This window comes from Opisthocomus hoazin, chromosome 32 (genome assembly GCF_030867145.1).
Source record: "Opisthocomus hoazin isolate bOpiHoa1 chromosome 32, bOpiHoa1.hap1, whole genome shotgun sequence".
NCBI classification, from domain to species: Eukaryota; Metazoa; Chordata; class Aves; order Opisthocomiformes; family Opisthocomidae; genus Opisthocomus; species Opisthocomus hoazin.
This window is the reverse complement of record NC_134445.1, coordinates 2,065,150-2,090,794: the sequence shown is the minus strand read 5'-3', so window position 1 is coordinate 2,090,794 and position 25,645 is coordinate 2,065,150. Positions and strand designations below refer to the sequence as shown.

The 25,645-nt window shown below is 61.9% G+C and overlaps 1 protein-coding gene across 5 annotated transcripts in view; it reads right to left on the bottom strand.

The window, feature by feature from the left end:
• LRP1 (LDL receptor related protein 1) overlaps positions 1–25,645 on the bottom strand; it is an 88,610-nt gene that overhangs the window by 32,454 nt on the left and 30,511 nt on the right. For all 5 annotated transcript variants that reach the window (XM_075445798.1, XM_075445799.1, XM_075445796.1 and 2 more), the window contains 21 exons: positions 14,972–15,134; positions 13,005–13,227; positions 12,519–12,708; positions 11,041–11,184; positions 10,241–10,477; positions 9,476–9,656; positions 8,801–9,023; positions 8,357–8,546; positions 7,730–7,855; positions 6,938–7,078; positions 6,493–6,618; positions 6,136–6,252; positions 5,901–5,981; positions 3,575–3,742; positions 3,018–3,200; positions 2,628–2,828; positions 2,295–2,540; positions 1,771–1,968; positions 1,063–1,267; positions 726–890; positions 80–324 (listed from right to left, as the gene is read on the bottom strand). In XM_075445798.1, the coding sequence (XP_075301913.1) occupies positions 80–324; positions 726–890; positions 1,063–1,267; positions 1,771–1,968; positions 2,295–2,540; positions 2,628–2,828; positions 3,018–3,200; positions 3,575–3,742; positions 5,901–5,981; positions 6,136–6,252; positions 6,493–6,618; positions 6,938–7,078; positions 7,730–7,855; positions 8,357–8,546; positions 8,801–9,023; positions 9,476–9,656; positions 10,241–10,477; positions 11,041–11,184; positions 12,519–12,708; positions 13,005–13,227; positions 14,972–15,134 (3,753 nt within the window). The remainder of the gene's footprint in view (positions 1–79; positions 325–725; positions 891–1,062; positions 1,268–1,770; positions 1,969–2,294; positions 2,541–2,627; positions 2,829–3,017; positions 3,201–3,574; positions 3,743–5,900; positions 5,982–6,135; positions 6,253–6,492; positions 6,619–6,937; positions 7,079–7,729; positions 7,856–8,356; positions 8,547–8,800; positions 9,024–9,475; positions 9,657–10,240; positions 10,478–11,040; positions 11,185–12,518; positions 12,709–13,004; positions 13,228–14,971; positions 15,135–25,645) is intronic.

Genomic DNA, 25,645 nt, shown 5'->3' with positions numbered 1-25,645 from the left:
CGCACGCTGAGCGCTGGCACCATGTCCCCACCGTGCTCCCCCCTCCCCGTCCTGCCACCTCCGCTGCCCCCAGCCTCACCCAGGGGCTGCCGGGAGGGGTGGTACACCTGCAGGTCGAATGGCTGCGTGTTGGTCCTCTGCACCACCGTCACATTGTGCCCTGTCCACTTGTTGGCCTTGGCCAACGTGTTGGTGCGCCAGTCAGTCCAGTAGACCTCACCCCCGTACAGGGTGACAGCGAAGGGATGCGACAGGTACTCGTGTCCCCGCAGCACCTCGATGTGTCCCGTCCCATCGTACAGGGCTGAGTAGATGGCGTCTGACCTGCGCCCGGCAGAGACAAGGGGTGAGAGCAGGCAGACAGCTGGGCAAGGCGCACCAAGCACAGCCAAAGGCCAGCTTTAAACCAACAGCAACAAGCCACAGGGTCTAAGCAGCCGCCTCCTCTGCTCCGCTTAAAGCTGCGGAGGAGGATGACTGCTGATTTACACCAGGGACCGCAGCCCCTGCAGAGGAGAAAAACCAGAGCAAAGGCTGGAACGTGTTGCAGACACAAACAGACCCCACAGAGAAATGGCTTTTGCTTCCAGCCCAGCGGTCAGATGGCAGAACACCACAGCAGCAGGAGAGAAGGTGCCAGAGCTGGAAGGGACAGGGATGGGGCAGGGGTCCAGAGGGGACAGGGAGGGGGAGGCGCGGGGCAGAGATGGGTGTCCCGGTCCCACCTGGCGTCGATCCAGAGGATGCGCTTCTCCAAGTAGTCAACGGTGAGGCCGTTGGGCCAGCCCCCCGAGCCCGTCTCCTTGTGGATGGTGCGCCGGCCCGCGCCGCTCATGGAGGCGGCCTCGATGCGGGGCAGGCTGGCATCCCAGTCCGTCCAGAACAGGATCCTGCGAGGGACAGTGAGCAGGGACGGTCAGCACGGGGACACGGGAGCACCAAGCTCTGCCTCCCAAATTGGCAGCAGGGTCTGTGCCCAGACAGGAGCCCGTGGTCTGGTCCCCCTGCAAGATCCCAAAGGTGCCACCATGCCCTGGTGACCAACGTCCCCTCTGGCCTTACCCATAGCGGGGGTCCAGGGCAATGGCGCGGGGATGCTCGATGTCCCCAGCCAGCAGTGTGGTTCGCATGGTGCCATCCAGCTTGGCCACCTCGATCTGGTCCAGGTTGCTCTCCACCCAGTAGATGTTGCCAGCGATCCAGTCCACGGCCAGCCCCTCGGGGGTGGCCAGCCCATACTGTATCACCACCTCGAAGCTGGTCAGAGCTGCAGGGCACAGCGCAGCCACGAGGGCTCAGGCCGGTGCCTCCTCCCTGACCCACCGGCCACCATCGGACCCCAGTCCTGAACAGCTCCACCCAGCTCGACTAGGGTTGATGGTGGGGGGATGCTTCTTCCCCAGACGGGCCCTGAACCCCGAAGGGCTCAGCAGCCCCGTATGTGTGGTCCGGGCGCTGGGCTCTCGCTACCCCTCTGTGGGTACCCCCGCCCGCGGCTCTGCAGCACTGATGGGTAGGGGGCCTGGCTTTGTGCTCCCAGCTGCTGGGCTGCAATTACCATTAGGGAAGTGCTGGGAATGCTAATTAACTCCTACACAACAAGCAGCTTTGGAGAGCAGAACAGGATCACTACAGGGGCTGCGGGCTTCAGCAGCTGCACCACTGCGGGGTGCCAAGGAGCCACTGCTGGCACCCTGTCCCAGAACCACAGCCCAGCTTTCCCACCTGCCTGGCCCCATCAGCTTGCTCCACGCCCCCAGGGCTACGCACCCCCATTCTCAAGCAGCTTTCCCCTGTAGATTTTGTCCTCCACCACATCGGTCCAGTACAGCGAGCTCTGGTTGAGGTGGAAGTCCAAGGCAATCGTGTTGCGCAGCCCGGGGACCAGGACGCTGTAGTCACCCCGGTGCAGGTCAATGCGGCGGATCTCGTGGCGGTTGGAGAATATGATGAATGGCTTGAAGGGGTCTGGGGAAAGCAGGGCAGAGTCAGAAGGGAGGGACAGACAAGGCAGGGGTGACTGCCAGGGATCAATGTCCCCACGTCACTCCTGGCCCCAGCCCCAGCTGCAGGACCACCCACACCCTTGCGCCATCAAAGGGAGCTTGTGCCAGGTGGGGACAGCAAGCGGTCCAGTGTCGGCAGCCAGATCCCCCCCAAGACCCAGCTACGCCCATCAGCACAGTCCTCAGCTCTGCTGCTGCTGCCTCTGAGAGCAGGGACACACATACCCCCCCTCCCCCCTCCGGCAGATGGGGTGATGCTGCCAGCCCCTGCAGCCCACTTGCACACACCCAGGCTGCGGCAGCTCTCGCCATCGGGCTCCAGCATCCAGCCCTCGTAGCAGGAGCACTTGACGTTGTACTTGTCCTGCTCGCACTTCTGGCTGCACTTGAGGTGCTTGGCACAGTAGCTCTGGATCTGGCAGGTCTTGTTGTCTGAGCCCAGCTCCATCCCCAGGGGACAGGAGCAGACAATGCCCTCGCCGGGGGCCACGGTGCAGTTGTGGCTGCAGCCGCCGTTGTTCAGGGAGCACTGGTCTGTGGAGAGACAACACGCTCGCCAGGACCTCATCCCACTCCTGACCACGGGAGACCCCACATGCCAGTGCCCAGCTCTCCACTCACCACAAAGCTCGCCCTCGTCGGAGCCATCCCCACAGTCGTCAGAGCCGTCGCAGAGCTTCTCGGGGGGGAGGCAGATGGAGGTGTTGTTGGCACACGTGTGGGAGGGAGGTTTGCACACCAGCGACTCGCAGTTCTCCTCATCCGAGTTGTCCTCGCAGTCACTGTCCCCGTCGCAGACCCAGGCCTTGCTGATGCATCGGGCTGCAGAGAGGTGAGCGAGGAGGGAGCAGATCAGACGCGGAGGAGACATTCTTTTAGGCACCCAGGGTCCCAGCTATGCCGGAGCTGGCATCCCTCCACTGCATCCCCTGCCCCTGCCCACATCGAGCCCAGTCCCTTCCACGGGTCAGAGGGGGCAGGGGGCAGCGGTTCCCCCCTCCCTGCTCTCACCTGAGTCCTTGCAGCCAAACTTGACGTTGGGGTCGCAGACATGGGTGACCCCCTCGCAGTTCTTCTCGTCGCTGGAGTCCATGCAGTCTGTGTCGCCGTCGCAGCGCCAGCGCATGGGGATGCAGAGCCCGTCCAGCCGGCACTGGAACTCGTCGGTGTGACAGCCCCCGGGCGGGCGCGTGGCTGGTGGGAGGGCACGCACACCCACTCACTGCCTTCGCCCCGAGGAGTTGGGTATTGGGCAGGCTCAGGGGGCTGGAGGAGGACTGGACACTCAGTCTGGCACGGAAAGGGCTGGGGGCACCCGGAGGTGCAGGAGGGGGGCATCTGGGCACCCAGGGTGGGCAGAGGAGGCTGCAGGATTCTCTGCCTGGAAGGTGGGGCTCTGCCCAGGAGGGCTTTCGGCTCTCCAGGCAGGACGGCAGCAGAGCTGATGCCCGGGAGGGTCCATCTGCCGCCTGCTCCCTCCCTCCTGGGGCAGGACCTCGGTCCCCCGAGGTGAGGACACCGAGCAGTGGCACTGCAGCAGCCCAGCCCTGCTGTGGCCTGGGGCTCACCCTGGTTGGTGCAGTTGGCGTGAGTCTCGTCGCTGTAGTCCCCGCAGTCATTGTCCCCGTCGCAGGTCCAGTGCACCGGGATGCAGCGCCCGCTGTTGCACTTGAACTGGTTGCTGGAGCAGGAGTGGCTGCAGCCCGCCTCGTCGCTGTTGTCCCCACAGTCGTTGTCTGGAGAGCGAAGGGGAGCGGGAAGGGGCTCAGAAGAGCACCCAGCCAGCCAGCCAGGAGGGCTGATGGAGGCATGGCAAGAGGGAGGAAGGCAAAGACCTCCCACCAGAGGAGGTGGGCAGGGGAAGCGGGGAACAGCGGGGATCAGATGGACCACGCCGGCACACAGGACTCGGGGCACAGGCAGCCCCCGGCGCTGGTGGCGGGACCCCTGCGGGAGGGGCTGCGTGGAACGCAGAGCCCCCAGCTGCCGGCCCTCCCGCCCCCAACACGCTCGGCCACAGCACCAGCAGCACACAAAGAAAATGAAACACAGAAACTGCATAGATCAGCCATGTACCTGGGGAGGCCGGGAGGGAGCCCAGCACCAAGGGGGCCGCTCTGCTCCGGGGCAGAGCGGAGCTGGGGGGATGGTGCACTCCTTTATGGGGTGCATCCTCGGGGAGATGGGCTGCTATGGCCAATTACGGGGCGTCAGCTTGCCTGGAGGAGACCCCATCGCCCACTGACGGGCAGGGGGAGCTTCAGCCTGACGGTGCTGCGACACTGGCAATGCAGCCCCTCCGCCCGCCCTGCTGGCACCGGCACCGGGCTGGCCTGGCTTGCTGGAACAGCCACAGGGCTCTGCTCCACTGCGGACGCCGTGCTGCAGCTCGGTAAAGGGCCTTTGTCTCCCCGTGCCTCTCCGGCCGCACAGGGGAGCTCCCCATGGGCACCAAGACAACGGCACTGACGGCTGCCTCGTAGCTTCACCAGCAGCCCAGCTCCTGCAGCTGCAGACCCCGACCTCTCCAGGCTCCCACTAACAGGAGCTTCCCGAGCAACTCCACTCGGTGAGCCGGGAGGGACGGCTGCTGCATTCCCTGGCACCCGGCACATCCCTCCCACTGCTGGAGCGCAGGGGGCATTGCCAGAGAGCGTGAGGGGCACTGCCAGAGAGCATGGGGGGCATTGCCAGTGTCTGGAGAAGCAGCCCCCAGGGCTGGCAGCACTCTGAAGGGGGCAGGTTTGGGGGTTGCGTGGGGCCAGGCTGAGGGTCTGGCGCATGTTGATCTATGCACTAACCGGTAGGCTTTGGACAGTTCTTTTCGTCAGAGCCATCCCCACAATCTTTTTCTGAAACACAGAACCAACCAGACAGGAGAGTGGGCACAATGACAAACAAAACAACACAACAGAGCACACGCACAGAGAGCGGCACAAAACCAGGCTGACGCTGGGACGTGAGCGCTGACATGGAGAGGGACACACAGAGGGTGCACGGACACGCCGAGCGGCCTGGGAGGCGAGACCAGAAGCAGTGGAGGGTGCCGGGGATCCCGGAGCAGCTGGCCTGGAGCCCCTCGTTGCTGCAGCTACAGCCCCACAGGCGCCTGGTGAGGCTCTTGGCTGCATGGAGGTGCTCCACACCAAGGCCATCACTTTCGTGAGCGCCTGGCTGCTAGCACTGGTGGATCCCGGGGAAAAGAGACCATCGCTTGGCAGAGCCGGCTCAGAGGTGGGGCTGCCCCAGCAGAAAGAGGCCACTTGCTCAGGAAGACCCCAGAGACAGACCTGCACCCACAGCTCCCCGCTAACCTCCTGCACCAGCACACGCACTCTGCAGCTCTGAATGTGCCTTGCCTGCTCTGAGGCCGCTAATTAAACCTAATGATGCAGAACTGCTAGGAAGGCTGAAATAAACCTGTGGGGAAGGAAAGCAGCCTTGGGGCAAACCCTCTCTCCTGACCCTGGAAACAGATCTGAGGCCAGACCTGAGCTTGCTGAGAGACCTCTCCTGCCTTCTCTGGGGCTACGGGACCTGGCTCAGCCCTTCGAGCAGCACAAGCCACTCCACGCTCATCTCAAGGACTGGGGCAGAGTTTTGGCCACCTCGCACAGAATGCCAAGGTCTGCTGAAATGATTCCTGCCAGGCTGTTCCTGCAACACAGACTCCCTCCAACGGCATCCAAGGAAAGTGTGGGTCTTGGCGTCGCAGGACGCGCTTACAGCTGCAGCTAATGCCCCCTCCCTTCAGGGCCTGGGCTCTGCTGTTAAGCACAAGGCTGAGAAGTGGCCCTTGTGGGAACAGGGCCCCTGCCAGGCTGGCACCCCTGCATCTGATCTCGCCGTCCTCAGCTGTGCCCTCCTCGGCAGCTGCGGGGCCGTGGTCCTTACCGTTGTCACAGCGCCAGTTGATGTTTATGCAGCGCCCGTTGTTGCAGGTGAACTGCGTCAAGGGGAAGCAGGTCGGGTACGCTGTGGAGGAGGCAGAGGCACCATCAGCATGTGGGAGATGCCCTGGGCCCCAGTCCTCATGCCCAGCCCCACCAGTGCCTCTGCCCCACGGCGGGGTGAGAAGCAGCGCTCGCCAAAGGGCCCTGCGCTCCCAGCGCTCGCCGCCCTGGCTCACCGCACGAGGCAGACTCGTCAGAGCGGTCCCCACAGTCATCGTCCAGGTCACACGTCCAGGAGATGGGGATGCAGCGCCCACTGGCACAGGAGAACTGGTTGGGGGAGCAGGTCCGAGCTGACCCGGGGAGAGACAGACAGCTTTAGTAGCCGGCAGTGCCTTGCTTTGCCAGGGAAAAGGAAGGGACAAACCCCCCGGGACTCCTGCGAGGCACAGGTGCAGAGGCCAAACTGTCTGCAGGGCAGGCAGCAGGGGTGCGTAAGGCCCCAACAGATCGGGCTCAGCCCTGCAGCGCTCAGAACAGCAAAGGCTGTGGCTCGGCACAGCAGTGCAAGCTCGCTCTCTGTTGCTCCTCACCCGAGCAGGTGGAGTTAGACTCATCCTCATTGTTGCCGCAGTCGTTGTCCCCATCGCAGAGCCAGCGGTTGGGGATGCAGCGGTTGTTCTTGCACTTGAAACGGTCAGAGGGGCAGGTGTGCTGGTCTGCAGGGGAGACACAGGCTCAAGACCTGCCCTTCTCCATCCCACCCCATTCCTTCTCCACGTCTAGTGGAGACGAAAACCGAGATGGAAAAGGGCAAGGAGCCTCAGACAAGCTGGGGATCCAGGATCCTAATCACTATTTCTCCCCGCAACCGCTCAAGCCTGCTCCTCCCCTAGAGCTGGGGAGGAGATGCAGGGGTCCTGGCTGCCTGACCCCATTCCAGCCGCTGGCCCCACATCTGAGGGAAGCTTAGCTTGAATCCTGCTGCCCCAGCAGCACATAAGCCGCTATCCCACCGAGCGGGGGATGGCTACGCACGGCAGAGCTCGGGGGCTTCGTCACTGTTGTCCAGGCAGTCATTGTCCCCGTCGCATTTCCAGCGCTCCTGGATGCAGCGGTTGTTCTTGCAGGCGAACTCCCCAGGCTGGCACTGCGGAGGGGGGATGTAGGACGGGTTGGCTGGCAAGGGAAAAGCAAAGGGAGGGGATGATTTTCACCAAGTGACCAACTGCAGGGCAGCAGCAAGGACAGCCCTGTGTCCCCAGGCTGGCAGAATGTCTACACGACCGCCCAGCACCCCTGAGAGCGTACACACTGAGGCCCACGTGCACCAGCTCCTGAGGACGAAACAAGAAGCTGCAGCCCACGACTGAGGGGGAGAGACCCTGGCTCAGCCTGCACGTACGGGCCGTGCCAGCAGCGCTTCACACCTCTCCTCTGAGCCAGTGAAGCACAGCACTGCCCAGGCTCCAGCCCTGAACCTGCTCTCCCCCACTCCGGGCTGGTGAACCCGCCTCGGCTGTACAGGCAGCATCAGACGCGGCTGCATGGCTTCAGCGCAGCAATTCCCACCCGGGATTTGCACCCGCTCCTCCGGCCGGGTGGCTGTCCTGCTGCCACTGTGCAAGAGGAGGAACCGGAGCTGGCAGCACGACTCATCTGCGGGCTCCCACGGGTGCAGGGAGCACCCACCTCCTCAAGCTCTGGGCCATCCCCCCACCGTGTGAGGCATCACTGATGATGTGCCAGAGCGGAGCTGCAGACCCCATGTCCCGACCCATCATGGGGCGAGGGGGTCCCCACCAGGGGCCAGGCCCCAGGGCAGCCTACCCTGGCAGGTGACAGAGTCCGGTCCCAGGATCTGGTCCTCAGCACAGGCACACTGACGGCCCCGGGGGGTGGCCAGGCACAAGCTACTGCAGCCACCATTATTTACACGGCACTTGTTGGAGCCCACTGCAGAAGCAAGACAAGGGTGAGAAGAAAGGGACTTCAGCATCCAGGGAACCCTGCTGAGCCACAGTGGGCTGCTGGGTGCCCCTGGCCCCTGGGCTTCCCTGATAGGCTCCACAGCTGGAACTCAGCCGGAGAGCCCAGCTCACCAGGCCATGCAAGCCACTGGTGATCCCTCACCAGCTGGAGACTCCAGCTCACCACATCACGCACGGCAGTGGGGACCCCTCAGGTGACACAAAGCCTGCCTGAACTAGCCAGGATGCCTGGCAGGCAGGGAAGGAGGGGGAGAAGAAGGGGAAAGGCTGGAAGGGCAGGGGATGAGTGATAGCAAGGTTTACAGAGAGAAAGACAGGGTGCACAGGGATGGGCAGACAGGCAGGGATATGGCCAAGAGGAAGGCAGGGCACTTCCTCGGCACCCAGCCCCATCCCTCTCCCAGCCCACCCTGTTCCCTCGTGCGTGGCAGGTCCCTGCTGTGTCAGGCAGAGGTGGCCCCAGCACCTTGCTGCTGCTGCGCGTCGTACATCCGGATCTCGAAGATGGGCGGGCGCTCGTTCCGCAGCAGGCTCACCACCTTCGAGGCCTGGTCCAGTCGGTAGATGCTGCCACTGCGGTACTCGGTCCAGAAGAGGAAGCTGCTATAGTGGCACAGCCCGAAAGCATGATTCAGCTCCGGTCCTTCGTACACGATCTGCAGGTGCAGGGAGGCAGAGGCTTGTTGTTAGCTGGGACAGGTGCCTGGGGGAACCCTGCACGGCAGGACAGGGCAAGGGACAGAGGGAAGGGACAGGAGGGGACAGGCGGCAGGGGAGAGTGGTTGAACGTGGCCAGCCACCCACCGAGCAGATGGGCAGCAGATGCAGTCAGCCAAGGCAATGGCTCGGCTGCCCACGGCCCCAGCCCTTGGACGGTCAGCATCCAAGAGCCCACAGAGCCTGCACTTGCCTTCCGCTCGGTGCCGTTGAGATAGACCATCTCGATGCGGTCATAGAAAGCATCCACCCAGTAGAGGATCTTGGCTGGGATGTCCAGGCTCAGCCCGTTGGGCCACAGGACAGTCTTGGAGGTGATGAAGATGTTGCGGTTGGAACCATCCATCCAGGCTCTCTCAATCTTGCCCCTCTTGCTGTCCTTGGGATCCTCCTCCCAGTCTGTCCAGTACATCCACCTGCCACAGACACTGAGCTGTTACAGAGGCAGATGGGGTGGGCTCAGAGCCCACCCCACCGCTGATTCGAAAAGCGACCGCCTCTGCCTCCACCGAATCAGCTGCGAACTCCCCGGCTGCTCACAGAGCGGCCGAGGCAAAGCAGCGGGGACGTCCTGCTGCCCTGTGCCTACAGCCAGGCCCAACGCAGCCGCCCGACGGCCCCCCCGGCCACACCAGTGCCACTGAGCCCCAGCTGAAGCTGCCACACAGTGCAGAGCCACCACCATCACTGGGGCTGGAGCTGCTGCCTGGCTGCGCTGTCACAGCTCCTGAGCCACTGCCAACGCTTAGGGACACAGCGACCGCCATGCGGAGCCAGGGATCCAACCGCCAGCTCTGCTGGTCCCTGCCACAGGCAGGAACGGCCATACCCTCCCGCAAGCCAGCCCTGCCTGCCCAGGTGCCCACACCCGTTCAGGGGGTCCACCACGATCGCTCGGGGGTGGGTCATCTTCCCCTCAATCAGCGTCTTCCGTGTCTGGGCAGCCTTCTCCAGCCGAGCCACGCTGATGGTCTTTTTGGGGCCATCATCAGTCCAGTACAGGTTGTTCCCCATCCAGTCCACAGCAATCCCTTCCACGTTGTGGATGCCTTTGGGGAAAAGCAGGAGCGGGCGCTCATCACCAGGGTTGTATGGCAGAGGAAAGACGAGAAGCGGAAGCGACAGCCCTTTATGATTCACGGTGTGTTCGGCACCATCGAATCCCAACTCAAACCGACAGGGAAAGACTTGCCCCACTGCAAGCAGCTCCCCAGAGGTACCGCAGCCACAGGGAGCCCGGGCCGGAGAAAGCCGAGCTCGGGAGCGTCCTTGGCTAGTTTGCCCTGAGGCAACGTAAAGATACTCAGCTGACAGTGTGGGGATGGATCAGCCACTGCACAGAGCCTCAGGGACCCCAACGGATCGAGGTGGGCCAGCTTGGGCAGGACAGGGACATCCAGGGACATCCCTCACCTGCCTTTGCTGGGGCATGCGCTCTGTACCTATCTCTCAACAGCAGTCTACAGATAAACCTAAAGAGCAGCTTCAAACCTTAGTCTTAAGGGTCAAAGACACAAGGGAGAGGACAGAGGCGCTGCCATTACATGAGCAAACGCAGTGCTGACTGCTGCTGCAGGCTCCCGGGGGCTGACCGCGCTGGGGAGGGACCAGGCTGGGCCCTGCAGCCACGCACCGTCCTTCAGGATGGTCTCTCGCTCCGTGCCGTCGATCTTCTGGCGCCCAATGAGGTAGCTGGTGGTGTCAGCGAAGTAAATGAAGCCGGTCTCAGCATGGAAGTCCAGCGCTCGGGGGTTCATGAGGTTCTCAATGGGGATCATGTGCTCATCTGGCACCTTGGCTCCCATGTCCATCCCACGGATGATGCCCGGGCGCCCCTTCCCATACACCAGGAACAGCTCGTGCTCAGGCTCTGCAGAGAGATGGGGAGAGCCCTTGCCGTCAGCCAGGCCGTGTGGGTGGGCAGCCTGACACGTGTGGCACTGGGGCTCTCATGGGGTGACCGTTACGACACAGAGACCAGGAGGAGGCAGCGCCCTGCCCCAGCACCCAGCAGCTCTGCAGGGACCACAGAGCCCAGCAGCCCACAGCTTAGGTTGGGAAGGGAAGGGAAGGGAAGGGAAGGGAAGGGAAGGGAAGGGAAGGGAAGGGAAGGGAAGGGAAGGGAAGGGAAGGGAAGGGAAGGGAAGGGAAGGGAAGGGAAGGGAAGGGAAGGGAAGGGAAGGGAAGGGAAGGGAAGGGAAGGGAAGGGAAGGGAAGGGAAGGGAAGGGAAGGGAAGGGAAGGGAAGGGAAGGGAAGGGAAGGGAAGGGAAGGGAAGGGAAGGGGTGTTTGCAACCGCGAGGGAAGGAATTGGAAAGTTCTCCTTGTCCCTGGGCCTGTGTGCTCCCAATCCTCTGGTACAAAAGCCTCTGCCCACCCCAGTCCCTCGCAGAGAGGGTCCTCTCCTCTGAAGAGGAGGAGGGCCAGGACTCACTTTTGCAGGACTTCCCGTCGCTGCCCAGGCTGAACCCAGAGCGGCACCGGCAGGTTCGGGTCTTGTGGCTGTTCCCGAGGAGGCAGATGTCCGAGCAGCCTCCTGGCTTGCCAAACTGATCCGGCTCGCAGGCATGGCTCCTCACTGCAACACAGAGCGTGGGCTCCAGTGCTGGAGGCAAGCAGAGCAGCAGAGAGCTGTCTTGCCCAGCCACGGGTCGGCACTGGCAGGCAGGGGACACAGAGACGGTCTCATGGGTGCTGCTGGCCCGACTGTGGCTCCCCAGGCTTTAGGGGGGCCCCTTCCCCCCGGAGCTCATGGCCAGTCAGCCAGGAGCCGAGCATGGCGCCGGACAGACCGCACAGAAACGGGAAGCAGCCTGGCCAAGATGCAGGATCGCTGTGGAGCAGAAACCAGTATGGTGTGTCCTAGCCCACCGCCACAGCCACCGGGCCACGCTGCCTTTGTCCTGCCAGCCCATCCCTCCTGGGCCACAGTGAGCGCCGGGCTGCCCGGCCACGCCGCAGGCAGCGCTGGCAGGATGAGCCCCACGTGGGGACAGCCAGCACCGGCCCAAGAGCCCTCTTAATCACTCCTTCACCACTCGGAAATCTCCTGATTATTTTTATATTCTGGAAAATGCCAAGCAGGCTGCGGATGCTAAGAGGATTTTAAACAAGTAAATTGATTAACTGCAAGAAGGTGCTGGGGGTGGAGCAGGCAGAGAGGGATGGATGCGGGGAGGGGACGGCGCCTGTAGCTCTGAAGCGTTTCAACTCCATTGACATCCCTTGGTGCCCAGGAGCGCACAGCCCCAGATGAAAGACGAACACGCCGGCAGCGGGGACTGAGAGCATGTGGCACCGCAAAAGGGAGCCATTAATATTTCAAGACATCACATCTGCTCCAATGTCCCTGCGCTCTCCAGCGAGACGTGATTGATCAACCATGCGGCGCGGCTGCCCGGCCCATGGGGATGGCTGCCATGTCTCTCGCAGGAGGAGACAAAGCAGCAGTGGGGGCCAGGGGCACCCCCGGGTGTGCAGCAGCCCAGCGAGAGGCCAGCCCACAGCTGCCTGGGGAGCAGGAATCCCACGCAAGCCCCTGGCCGAGGACACTGGCAGCAGGACGGCAGCTCCGGGCGTCCCTGTGGACCACAGCCAGGCAGCCGACCCCTCTGTCCCTGTGCGGGTGCGTTTCGGCCCACCCGGCACTCAGCATCCCTGGGCAAGCTCTAGCAGCACCCTCTGCTCTGCCTGTCCGGCACACAGAGCTCATGGGGAGCTGGGGGGGTTTTGGCAGGACCAAGCCAGGACTGAGCACGGCTCTGGGGCCACAGGGTGCTACTGATGGAGGCTCCTGGGCAAGTGAACCCGTCCTGGGTGTCTGGCCCCATTACGAGAGGGAATTCAGAAGGTGCAGCCTGTCTCCATCACCACCCAGCCTTTGGGGTCCAGGAAGCTGCTTTTGGGTCCCACCTGTGGGCTGGCGCCGTTGGTGGTAGATGTGCAGCGCTCCTCCCTTGTCCACTCGCGTCACCACCTGGTACTCGGTGCTGTTGAAGCGGTTGACCCGGATGACGCTGGTTTTCTGCTGAGCGTTGGCATTGTCCGAATTGGTGGCATAGAGGTAGTTCTCGAAGACGGTTAGCCCATAGAGGTGCTCAATCTGGAAGGCACCGCGCAGGTGTCCATGAGGAATTTAGGAGCAGACATGAGAATCCCGGCTCTGAGGCATGCGAAACCCCCAAGCCCTGCCCCTGATCCCACACTACAGTTCTTGCTCCCACCTCATTTCGGGCACGAGACTGGGCTTGGAAGGCAGGTGCTGCAGCCTGGCTGGCGTCCAGCAGCTCGCGCCTTTTCTTTACTGGACCAGTGCCCCCCGGCAGGCCAAGCTCAGACACGCCTCTAGCACTCTGCCACAAGACCCCCCGACCCCAGCCTCCCTCTGGCCCCACTCACCAGGATGCCCTGGATGATGGTATGTCTGTTCTTGCCTTCGTAGTCCACCACCTCAATATAGTCCAGGTAGGCGTCAGCCCAGTACACCAGCCGGTTCACCAAGTCCAAGGTGATGCCGTGGGGGAAGACGATCTTGCTGTCCACCAGTTTGGTGCGGTTCTGCCCGTCCATGTCGCAGCGTTCCACCTTGGGGATCTGCCCGTAGTCAGTGAAGAACACTTTGCTGCGTGAGAAGGGCAAAGGTGGGAGGTCAGAGCCTGGATGCCACGCTCAGCCCAGAGAGAGGGAGGACGCAGAGGTACAGACGGCACACGCTCACGCCTGCAGCCACAGGCTTGCCCCATGGGCACGGGGGGGCCGGGGTCCACCACAGCAGCTCCCAGCCGCCCCGGCCAGGGCAGCCTCTTGGTGCCGCACGGCTCAGCTGTGCCAAGGGCTGGCAGCTCCTGCCTGCACCTGCTGCCAAGCACGGCAGCAGGGGAGCTTGAGGAGCCGCGGACACCCAGACAGAGATGCTGAGGCAGGCAGACAAAAGCTTGAACAGAGATTTGCTGGTGTCACCAGGGAGAGATCCAGGGACCTCCACCAGCTGACAGGGTGAACCTCAACCTGAGGCATCTGCCTGGGTGCCATGGGCCTCAGAGCCATCCTGCTGCGGCTGCAGCTCCTGGCACGCACGTCCCAGACCAGGCACAGCTCCGAGCCAGGGCTCAGCACCACCGCCACGAGCGCCCAGGCCGTCCTGCGTCTCTGCTGAAGAGCCCGAGAGACTTTAATTCAGTCACCCACAGGCCTTGTCTGCACCTTCCTGTTAGAAGCCAGAGTCTCTCTCCAGGCTGCTATGCGATATTTGTTTATAAAAAAGATGTCAGATTTTCTGCTCAATAACATAAGCTCCCTTCATTCAGGCAAGGATAAAAGCATCCACCTGGAGAGCAGCAGGTGAGAGGGGAGACGTCCTCTCAACTGGTTTCACTGGGACCCTGCAGCGCACGCAGGCGAGCACCCTCGGACAGAGCGTGCCGTCAGGCTCCCTGGCAGGCAGCGGGCTTTGCCCTGCACACAGGCCCTGCGGCTGCACCACGCTCGCAGAAAGCGCTCGGTGGGATCTCACGTGCTGCTCTGCTCTGCCCACCACGGCCTTGGCCACGCCAGCCCCCCGCACGCCCTCAGCTGCTCCAGTGATTCAGCAGCCCAGCTTCCCCAAGCACAGGGTTTTGCAAACGACAGCTGCCTGAGCGTTGCTATCTGACTGCAGCACCCCATAAAAATAGGCACAAGGGGAGCTGCTTGATCCGTGCAGATATCTGACTGTTTCAGTTCCCGAAAGCTGGTGCAGAGCCGTAACCACGCAGTCACAAGCTGGAAGCGGCCGCTCGCCCTGAGCCTGGCCAGGGCCCTCCCGCAGGACCGGGAACCGGCAAAGCTGCTGCTCAGGGCAGACAGAGCGGGAAGAGTCCCTCCCGAGAGGGGCTTCCCGACACGGGCCCGCAGGTACAGGAGAGCCACCAGCCCCAGAGGGAATGACCACACGCTTGCGAACTGTCACCAGGACGAGTTAATGAGAAGAGCCAGGCTCGGACGCTGACGGTCCCCAGTGCGGCGCTGGTCTGGCCCCGCTCCCACACCAGCACCCGTCCCCGGCGCAGGGCCAGCTGAGCAGCGGCTCGGAATGCCCTGACCCACCCCTACGGACCAAACCTTCATCTCTTCCAGCACTGGCTGGAACCAGCCACGACCACCCTGCAGCGCACGGCCCCGACCTCAGCGGAGGGACAGAAAACGCTGCGACCTGCTCGGTGCCGCAGCCCAGCGGGGCCCTTGCAGGTGGGCAGCTCGCTCCTCCAGCAGCATCCCCGCCACGGGAGCGCAGCAGCTGGACCCCCCTGGCCTGCTCTCCCTCTCCAAAGTTGGGGGGCACGTGCAGGCACCTCCCCAGCCCTCCCACCCCCAAGCAGGACTCTTACCCCATAGCTGGGTCCAGCGCTATCCCCTTGGGGTTGTACAGCTCCAGGTCCAGCAGCGTGACGCAGGTGACTCCGTTCTTGTTGCAGACAAAGATCCTGTCATCAATGTCATCCACGAAGTAGAAGTTGCCCGTGAGCCAGTCAATAGCCATCTGCTCCACATCTGGGCCGAGGGAGAGGGGGGGTGAGGAGAGGTTAGGCAGGGGGGAAGCAGGGAGGGAGCCAGGAGCTCCACGCGTGCCTGTGCGCGGGGTCTCTGACCACTTCCCAGCCCACCAGGCATCTCAAGCACAAGCGCGGCCGAGAAGCGAGGGCTTGTGAGCCACGAAGGAGCCGTGATCTGCACTGCACTGCAGACCTGGCCCTGGCCACTCCGCACGGATCAACACAACCACCCACCCTTCCCTCCCAGGGCAGACGGAACCGCCAGCCCCAGGCAGCGTTTTGGAGACGTGCCACGCAGCCGGGAAAGCATCCCACGGGAACACCGGCCCGAGCAGGGGCAAGGCTCTGCAAGGTGGGCACTGGAGCAGCGAGGAGGCAAAGTCAGCTCTGCGAGAGCCAGGCAGCACAGAGCGGGAGAGGCTCAGGCCGCAGCACCAGGACAGCAAACGCTTGCGGGCCCCGCTCGGGCGAGGCAACGCGGGCAGCGCCAGTCCAGAGCCGCAGGGATGCCCCAGCCCCGAAGCAGGTGGGAGACGGCATCTGGCACGCAGCGTTTAAGTAATTAATTAAACCAGTGAAAGTCTGTTAAATTGGATAAGCCCATTGCACCCGAATTCCTTCCTTGCAACCAGGTCAGTGCTTGACGCTGCTCTGCTGCCCCGACTCGCCTGCCGGCCCCAGGCCCAAGGCCAGGGTGAGGGTCTGCAGCTCTGGGAGGTGCCGAGTGCCTTCCTTCGCTCCCTGCCCAGTCAGTGCCCCCCAGGACCCCACCTCACCCCCCCGCTGACACAGCAGCACGGCAGCGCCGGCACCACGGCTCGGCTTCACAGCTGGCACAGGCAGGGCCAAGCAGGGGTGCAAGCAGCAGCCGCCCCACAGCCCGACCACCCCGAGGACATCGAGACCCAGACAGCCCCGCAGGAGCAGGGCCAGACGCTGCTGAATTATTAACCAGCGCAGAAACTCGGGAGCAGAGGGAGGGAAAACATGAATCAAGCCAGGACATTTTGCAATGCCCCACACTCCCCCCGCTCGCAGGATTCAGTCTGATGACATCAAGCCCTTCCCTGCTGCAGCACCACAAAGCGTTGCCCGGGTTCTGATGAGACCCAGCTAATAAGCAACCAGTGGTTTGTGGGTGCCCTGTCTGAGCACAAACCCGAGCCCCAGCGCCTCAAGTTGTCCAGGCCAGCTCGCTTGCTCCCCTGAGCATTTCACGTCAAGGCGGTGGCCCCAGGGACTGGGACGTCCTGCTGGCAGCAATGGCCGGCCGGCGACCAGCCACGCTCCCCTCCGGGAGGGCAAGGCTGCAGCGCCCACAGCCACCACCCAGAGTGATGCATCTCGTAAAAACGAGTTCCAAGAGCCAGAGCCAAGGAACGCGCACCAAACCAGCCGAACCGAATGCCCGCGCAGGGGCTGCTGCCATGCTGCCCAACGTGCCAAAGCCAGCGGTGGGGCTGGGCCAAAGTCGGGGCTCCTGGTCCAGCCAGGGCCCCCACACCCTCGACCCTGCTCCTGGGTCCCCGCTGGCAACAGTTTTTGTGCTGAGCAAAAACCACCTAAAAAGGTGCCTGGGGAGTAGCAGGGGGCCGGCGTGGGGCAGGCGAGGGCCACGCTCTGCCTCCAGGATGGGATTGCCCACGCCATGCTGCCTGGACCGGCGCCCGCCCCACCTCCCCTGTGCCCCCCAGCCCTCATTCACCCCTCGGACAAGGGGAGGGGGTGGCCCAGCCACGCACACGCACGGCCCCGCTCCGGCAAGAAGCGCTTCGGCAGAGCGATGTGCAAGAATTCCCCAAAAAAGAAGGTCCTGGCTGGTGCCTGCGCGGCTGAGTCAGAGTCACAGGACTGGGGCCGATCCAAGCAGGGGTGGGCAGGGAGCGCCCGGCGGGGCAGCGCAGAGGCCCTCGCTCCCGGCGCGGGGGCATCGACCCCCTGGCCTCAGGCTTCAGCTCTTCCTCGTTGCCTTCCTCCCAGAGGGGGCCCGGCCATCGCTACCCCGTCACCAGCGCTTGCCCGCACTTCAGTCCTCCTTTCCCACCGCTCTGCCCCCAAGTCCCCAGCGCCACAGGGCCACTGCCACCGCACCGGCCGCGTCCCGCCGAGCCAGGGCTGCGTCCCGCAGGAAGGAAGTTCACCAGCACAGCCCTTGAAGGCGAAACAGGAATCAGAAGGGAAAATGGCCAAAACAAGCCACAGCTTTCCAGCCGCTCGCTTCTTGGGGCCCACAGCTTCCCTGACGCCTCTTCTGCGGCGGCTGCCTCCCTGCCAGGGGAGAGGGTCCCGGTCCGCCTGGGGGTCTCCCGGCTGGGCCCCAGCTCCGAGCGGGGCAGCACTGGGCCGGGGAGCTGGGGGTGACGCAAGCACTTGCTCTTCTCCCAGGCTGTATTTTTGCAGCTGGAAAGCATTACTCCCCTCAAAGGCTTTTGTTTTTCAGCTTGCTCCTTCTCTCCCTGCTGCTCGCCATCCTCCCCCCCTCCTTCACAGGAATCAGTTGTTGTTGTTGTTATTATTACTATTATTATTATTATTTTGAGCTCTTTCTTTTAGCCTCAGCTAAACCTGGATTTCCTCTCGAACCTTCAGTGGAAGCTAATTTAGCAAATGTCTATTTTTAACCCCTCGTGTCAGCCCACGGAGAGCTCTCCCCCCACTCACGCCTTGGCTGTGGGAGAGGGGAGGACCCGGCCTCTCCCCCCGGCAGCAGCAGAGCGGGTGCCACGGCCGCCCGTGACCAGCACAACGCACGCAAGCACCCAGCTCAGGGGCACCACCAGGGACCAGCCCGTCCCTCCTGTGAACAACTTTTACGGAAGGAAGAAGCCGGGGGGCAGCAACCACCCCCCTCCTCCTGCCCGCAGCTCCCAGCAGCGGTGCAGGGCTGGCTGCTGAGCGCACCCTCACCACCAATTCCCATCCCAGAGCCAAGTCCTCCTCCTTGCTCAACCATCGCTGGGCGTTGCAAGCAATTGCAACATGCAAAACTAATTTCCCAAGATTTATTTATTTGCTAGTGTTTGAAAACGAGCTTGTGGGGCAGAGAACAGGGAATGTCAACTTTAAAGGCTCTTCCTGGAAGAAGCTAACCAGCCTCGTCAGGCCGGGGAGCTGCGGTCCACGCCAGCCACCCCTGCTCAGAGTCCCTGGCCATGAACGCCACTGGTTGAAGTGGGCTTCGACTGTTGCCTTCCTTGTGGGGAGAGGGCAGACAAAGGGAGGACAGAAGGGAGAGGGAGCACCAAGAAGTTCATCGGTGCGCAAGTGGCACGTTGCTCAATAAGGGGAGGCTGGCAACTTCAGCAAACTCTGAAACCCACCCTGCACAGATGTTTCCTGGTTTCATGCTCAACATGAGCTGAGTGATCCTGACCAAGCTTTTGCTGAAGACCCTGCCACAAAATAATCTATGTCACGCTGTGCTTGGATTTTCCATTTTCCTTCTCATGGCCACAGTGGAAGAAGCTGAAGCAGCCTCTCGGGCCCTGAGGAGCCACTGCTGGGGACAGCTGACTGGAGAAGAAGGCTCCCATGCATCCCGTCCAACCCAGACTCCCCCGACACCAGGCTGAGACCTGTTGTGGCACTACCAGGGCACACTCAGGGAGAGCAACTGCCCCAGGAGGCAGCAGGAGCATCCAGCCTCCACCCAAGAAGTTCTTGGCCCCACCAACTCTTACAAGTCTTCCCAAGCACTCTTAGCAACAACCTTCCCCCTCCCCAGTTCCAACTTCATCCTTTGCTCAACGGGGATAGGAATATCTTGTCCCACTCCAAGAGCTCCTAGACACCAGTGGTCATCAGCTCAACGGCTGTCCACAGGAGCTCCTGCCAGGGTTCTCCCTCCCTTAACCCAAGCCATGGAGCATCTGATTTACCCCACGACCAGTCAGGCACCACAAGGCTGTGGGTTTTTTGGGGAACGAGCTTTGCTGACCCAGCACATAACTTTCCTCTGTATGAATCAGTTGTTGTGCAGTCTGCAAATACATCAACTGTGGCCTGACACAAGGAGGAAGGAAACGCACAATCTTCTCTCAGACTAAAACATGGATTTCGACACAGTTCTGAAACAGCTGCAATTAAGATGTGTGCAACTCAGCAGCTCACCCTGACTCTTGCACAGTGAAGCATGGAAGAAGAGAAACCACCTATAGTGGTGAAGGTGCAAAGACTTTGGAAATCAGTGCTCAGCGCTGCAGCCATCTGGAAGAAATCCCACTTCTCAATTACTCCTGAAGTGAGCACTCCCTGTGGGGCGTCTGGAGCGGGGCAGGACAGGGACACTGGTCAGGGGAAGTCCCTGCTCTGCTGGGAACCCTGCTTGCAAGACTCGCCAAAGGTCTGTCACCAAAGGCTCCCTGTTCTGCAGAGGCGAGTTTTCCCCCTTTGCCCCAGCACACGGGATAAATAAAAGAGCTGGACTGACAATTGCATGTTGTCTTTACGTAAAGAATATTTACGTCCAAGTGCATCTACAAAGAACAGCTCACATTTTTTGCTTCAGGTACGGCGGACGAGACCCAACGCAAGCCCCAGCAATAAACAAGTGCGTAAGGCACCTGGGCTGCAGTGACTGGCTGCAAAGAAATGCACACAGACAACTGTGCAGCCCATGGCCCAAGCACACACCACTCCAAAGCCGTTTGTCCGTGCCGCACCAGCAGCGGCGAAGCCGCCCGGGGAGCAGCGTCCCGGGGCAGTCAGTGCTACATCCTCCTGCTCCCAGCAAACGCAGGAGAGCCAGAGCCCGAGGGGTGCGGAGGGGCCGCGTCCAGCTCGCCACCCAGCAAGAGGCCCGGGTGGGCGGCTGTGCCGCACGCCCCACGGCACCAGGAGAGCCAGCGACACGCCGCTCCTGCAGAAAAAAGCTTGGAAAAGTTGCCGAATGCTTCAGTTCAAAAACGCCTCCAGAAGAGGAACGGAGGCTCGTCAGGAATGCAGTCCCCAGGGCTTCTCAAATACATTGGTTTCCTACTTTCCTTTTTATAGGGAATGATCCTTTTGATACATTTACATAATACCATAATCTGGAGGAATTTCTGTCTCTTCCCTCCACAGACATCCTCTCCCCCGGAGAACAAGACCGTCTCTGTAACGGCAACATGCTCCATGGATAAACACTGCTCCTGGGGACAATTTTCCTTAATTAGAAGTATGTTAACAGGATAGGCACGAAGACAAACTCCAGCCCCGAAGGGCGCTGGCTGGGGGACAGACGCGCACCCTGCGCCCCTCAAAGGTCCGGCACGGCCCCCCCGGCTCCCGGGAACAGGGACCTCCTTGTGCAAGCCACCTCGCGCCTCGCTGCCCGCTTTGAGACGGGAGGAAGGGACTGCGGACGGGACAGACACCGGCATGCACAGCCACCGCCATCACGTCAGCCTTGTTTCCTTGGAAAACCAGGCTGAAAAATAAATAAATTTAAAACCCCCTCTGTTAAGCTGTTGAGCTCAGAGGAGGAACTGCTGGGTGGAAGCCAGTGGCCCATGTCCAGGACGTCTGACTCGGCGCTCGGAAGGATCCTTGTGGCCGCTGCGCACATGCACATCCACGCCTGCACAAGCCACGCACTCCCCAGGAGGCAAACCCGGCCCCCCTGGGGCTGCGCAGCCCCCCGGTCACTGGGGTGCGGCGGGAGCAAAGCCCCAGCCACAGGCGGAGCAACGCAAGATGCCAGCTCATCGCCCTTCGCCACAGGTCCCTGGGCTGCCCGGACCCCTGGCTCGTGTGCTCTCCACGCCTTGGGCCCCCAGCGCAGCATCACAGTGGAAACGCTCGGAGCAGCGCTGGCACCTCTCCAGCTCCAGGCACAGCCCCAGGCTCATCCAGCCTCCCGCTCCCCGCGCTGGGGACAGCATTTTGTCACCCAGCTGCCAGGCAGCTCGTGCCTCCTCCCCAGTCCCAAACCTGGCCCCCTCCCCACGGCCGGGCTCAGCCCCGCAGCATCCCTGCGCAAACCTGGCTGCGGCACTGGAGGTGGGAAGAGCAGGAACAGAGATGGAGCAAGCTCCATCTCAGCTGCGTGGAGGGCAGCCAAGGGACTGCTAATTACTCTGCCTTAATGAGGCCATTCCACTGGCAAAAATATTCAGCAGAGGCCGATGGAGGGACAGGGCGCTTGGCTTCCTTCTGGGTGAGAGGAGAGAAACACAGGCTCGATGGGAACCCGGGGAACTGTCATCAGGATGATTTTGGGGGGTGGGGGGGACAAGAAAGCAAAAATGGGGCCAGACTGGGCAGAGACAACCCCGGCAGAGCTTGGCTGCAGCACAGTGAACCCTGGCATGAGCACAGCAGGAGGCAGTACGGGACAGACGGACAGACGTGTGCAGGGATAAACACACTCCTGTCCATTTGAAATCAAACCCCTCCCTGTGCACAAGACGATCCCAATTACTCCGGACATTAATTTCACCCTTTTGTCTCCAGCAACATGGGAACGCAGCTCACCCCACTCTCAGCACCTCGGGGCTGGCCGGAGGGAAACGGCGGGGATCAGCGCGGGGGGAGCAGCTCTCATCGAAGCCGGGTGAACTGCACGGGGCTCTTCCGACCCAGAAAGGGGAGGCAAAGAAGACCCTTCCCTGCCCCGCCACCGCAGCCTAGGGATCGGGGTGGCCATGAGGAAGGGAGATGCAGCTCAGGCAGCAGATCTGGCCAAGCCCGAGAACCACAGAGCCGCCGTTTCCCGACACCAGGATGCAGCCACCCTCGGACCGCTCAGCAGACCTCAGCAAGGAACAGAAACCTCCTCAGCCACCTCAGCCTGCCTGGGGGGCTCGGGCCCGTCAGGGACTGTATCCCTGTCCCACATGTGGGGAACACCGACGGGTGATTAAAGCCAGAGGTGCCGGGCAGAGCCGCAGTGTTTCCGCAGCAGATCTGCCTCCAGCTGAACCGACACCGGCACACAGTTAGTTAACAGACTGATTAAGATCATCGGGGCCTCGTCCACTCCAACATAAAAGAGCTGATGCGCTGGTGTGAGCACACTGGTCCCAGACACCGCACCCATCCCTTGCTCTCATGCATCGCTGCTACAAGAACAGTCATAAACAGTTAAAAAAAAAAAAAATCAGTAGATGAAATTACCAATCATCCTGCTCTCTTGCCAAGTAAGTTCACACTGGAGCCTCTTTCTTGGCTAGGATGAGGCAGCAAGGAAGAAAAATAGCTTTCCATGCAAAGTGGGGAAAGAAATGTACTTGGATTCCTCTGCAGAGCAACATCTCCCTGAAATCAATTTGTCCCAAACCCTACAGCTCTTCTGCTTATTGGCAACAGGACAGGTCATTACGAGGAACAGGGCTGAAATGGAGTCAATGAAAACAACCTCCTAGACATGCTTGTTTAGATAGATGCTGCCCAGGAAGGTATTTTAATAATGGCCAGATTGCTATCGTTTAGGGTTTATAATGCACTCGGGATCAAACGTCCTGATATTTCAAACCCCTTCCTGGGGGCTTGTTTTATAAAAGAAGAAGAAAACAACAAACCTTAAAACAAGAAATAATAAATCAAGGAACCTCCACAGCCCTTTCCCAGCAGCCCTGGACACGTCCTGCCGAGCAGCCGACATTCCTGCCCGCTCTGCCTGGGAGCCGGCCGCAATCCCCACGCCGGAGCCCTGGGGCAAGGCCAGCGCAGCCCCGGCTCCGTTTCCGCGGGACGTCAGCGAGCCTGCAGCCATCGCCTTGCGCTGGGACAGAACCAAAGCTCCGTGCACCGGGGCTTCTGGGGCGGTGAATTAATGGTCCCAGCACCAGCGACCTCCCAGCACCATAAATGCATCCAGCAAAACAAACCCTGGCACCGCAGAGCTGCCAGTTCTGACCATGCAAAAAGTCACGAGTCGGCCGAGAAAGGGGAAAAAGAAAGAGAAAGAGCAGGGGAAAGGGGGCCACCAGGAGATCCACCGAGAAACCCAGGTCTCAGTCTCCTGACACGTCCTCTGGTATTTTTCCACAGTAACAGCAAAGAACTCCTGCCTTTTCCTGAAAGGCGAGTATCACTCGATCCCACCGTGCTGGAGCCAAGGCTTCAAAGCCGCCATTGCAGGGCTCACATAAATGCCACGGAGGCCGAGAGGCGGCCGGCGTGGAGTCGAGCTGCTGCCAATTACCGGTGTCCTCTTAAGGAGGGCTCCTCGCAGGGCTGCGCGCTGCCCTCGCCCCACGCCCGCCGCGCACACTTCTCTCCAGGGAGGTGTCACCGCCTTCTTGTGCCACCCGCGGGGAATGGGGGCACAAATCTGGTTTAAGGTCACCCAAATCTGACCACAAACCAGAGCACGGCTTCCCTCACCCCTCTCTGTCCCAGCCCCGGGGCCTCGGGCAGGGCCCGGGGACTTGCCCAGGAAGCTGCAGATGGGGCACATGCTCCCCAGCAGCCGACCCCAGGATGAGGGGGACACGGGCCAGGGGCTGAGCTGGGGCAGCGAAGGTCTCTGACCGGGCCGCGGGACACGGCAAGCTTTCTGCACACTTCCATCTCTGCGGAAACGGCAGCAGGAAAATTACACTCGAGGCAACGGCTGGTGCTGCAGCCAGGATCTGCTGCTGCCCCAGCAGAGAGCGAGGCCAGGGACGGACCAGCCCCAGGCAGCACCCACGCTGCACCGAGGAGCTGGGGCAGCACCCGCTGGGGTGGGGGGAGGCGGCGCTGACCAGGGGCCCCCGGCCGGGAGCAAGGAGCAGCACAACAGCCTGCAAGCAGATACGGGTTTTTTTGGCGTGTTGTTTTGCTTTGAAACTCTTTGGAAAACCAGCTCCAAACAAACGAGGACTTTGTCTTGGGAAACACGTGGAGCCTGGAATTTGGCTGAGAAAACGCACGGGATCAGAAGGTCCCCGGAGGTGAGGGATCAGCCGTCGCAGGGACCAGCAGCAGCCCCCTGCCAAGCACAGGCAGGGCCGTGGCGGTTCCTCTCCTTCATGCCCACGTGCGAGTGCCTTCACTTCGCAGCAAAACCTGCCCTGGTCACCAGCCACCCCCAGTCCCACGCGGGCGGCGAGGCTGGGTCTGGAAGGGCTGACCGGGGCTGCAGGGACCGGGGGGTCCATGGGGAGCCTGCCCTGTGCTGCCCCACTCGCAGCAGCAATGCCCAGCCGGTGCGAGCAGACGGCGGGCGCCAGTGCAGCAAAGCCTCTGCGCGCTCTGGAGAGCGGCTCTGCCCCTGCGCAGGCGCGCACCTTCCCGTCCTTGACGTGCGTTGTCTGCCGGGATCCTCCCCGGTCAGAAACAGCGCTGGATTTTCACACAGAGCAGAGGAGACGGAGAGAGAGGGAGAGCGGAAAGGGAGGAAGAACAACGAGACAAGCTCCGCTTGTTGCAATCCAGCACCGGCAGGAAGGACAAGCCCTCCCTCCCCTGCGCCGCTCCCGCACCACCGCCTGCGTGCCCGTGCCCCGTCCTGCTCATGGTGCTGAGCCCGGAGGGGCTCCAGCGGGCCCTCCGCACCCAGGGAGAACCCCTGGGGAAGCCGAGCTCCAGGGGCTGTGTAGGAAGGTGCCACCTCCGAGTTCCCTGCAGCGATGGGGACAGGCTGGACCCCCGCCCGGCGAGGGGCCACGCCGCCCAGCCCCTGCCTGCGGCGGGTTCAGCTGCCCAGCCCGGCCATCAGCACTGCCACCGCACCCTACACGTCCTCCCGTCCCCTCCACACCGCAGGGGTGCCCAGGGCTCCCGGCCACCGCAGTCGGCTCCGAATAATGGCAAAGAGGAATAATTCAGTTCCAGCATGAGGTGTTTTTTTGGCTTTTCTATAAGAGAAATAGTTGGAAGACTTCACCAGCCTCTGATTTTTAGTGTGGCCCTGGAAAACGAACTGGGGGTAGGGAACCAGCCAGCTCAAATCAACTGAGAAAATCACTGCCTGTGAAAAATGTCCACAGGCAGTGCACATTTGGGAACCAAGGGACAGTCACTCCAAAAAAGTGCATCGGTACTCAAGACTGTGGATAGAAAAAAGGGTTTAGCAGTGCAAGGGCCGGGGGAAAAGCAAAGCTTCAGAGTATGGTGGGTCTTGCCAGCCCGTGTTAATAGCATTCATTTAACACATCTCCCACCGCACAAGTGACACTAATCTCTCTGCAGGAAGGGAGCTGGGACAGAAAGGCAGGGAAGCGCAGCTGCCATCGGAGCCAGGCTGTGACACCTCACCAGCCCAGACCTACCCCTGACAGCTGGGGGCTGCTCATTTCCCGCCCCTCAGCATCACTCTTCCCCCATCAGATGCCAACTCAAGCCCCATTAGCAGCAGGCACCAAGGAAGCCTGACTCCTGCTGTTAGCAGATAATGCCATAAAGAAGCAAATAAAGAGGGAAAACACTAATTGGATTCACAGATCTCTCCAGTGGCCTGACAGAGAGGAGCGGGAGAGCAACATTATCTGCTCACCACAACCCGCATCAGTCCAGGCAGCATGTACCCACCAGCCTGCAGCCAAGGAGGCCAACGGCACGACCACACCACAAGCCCACGTCTCGGGGCTGAAAATCAGAGCC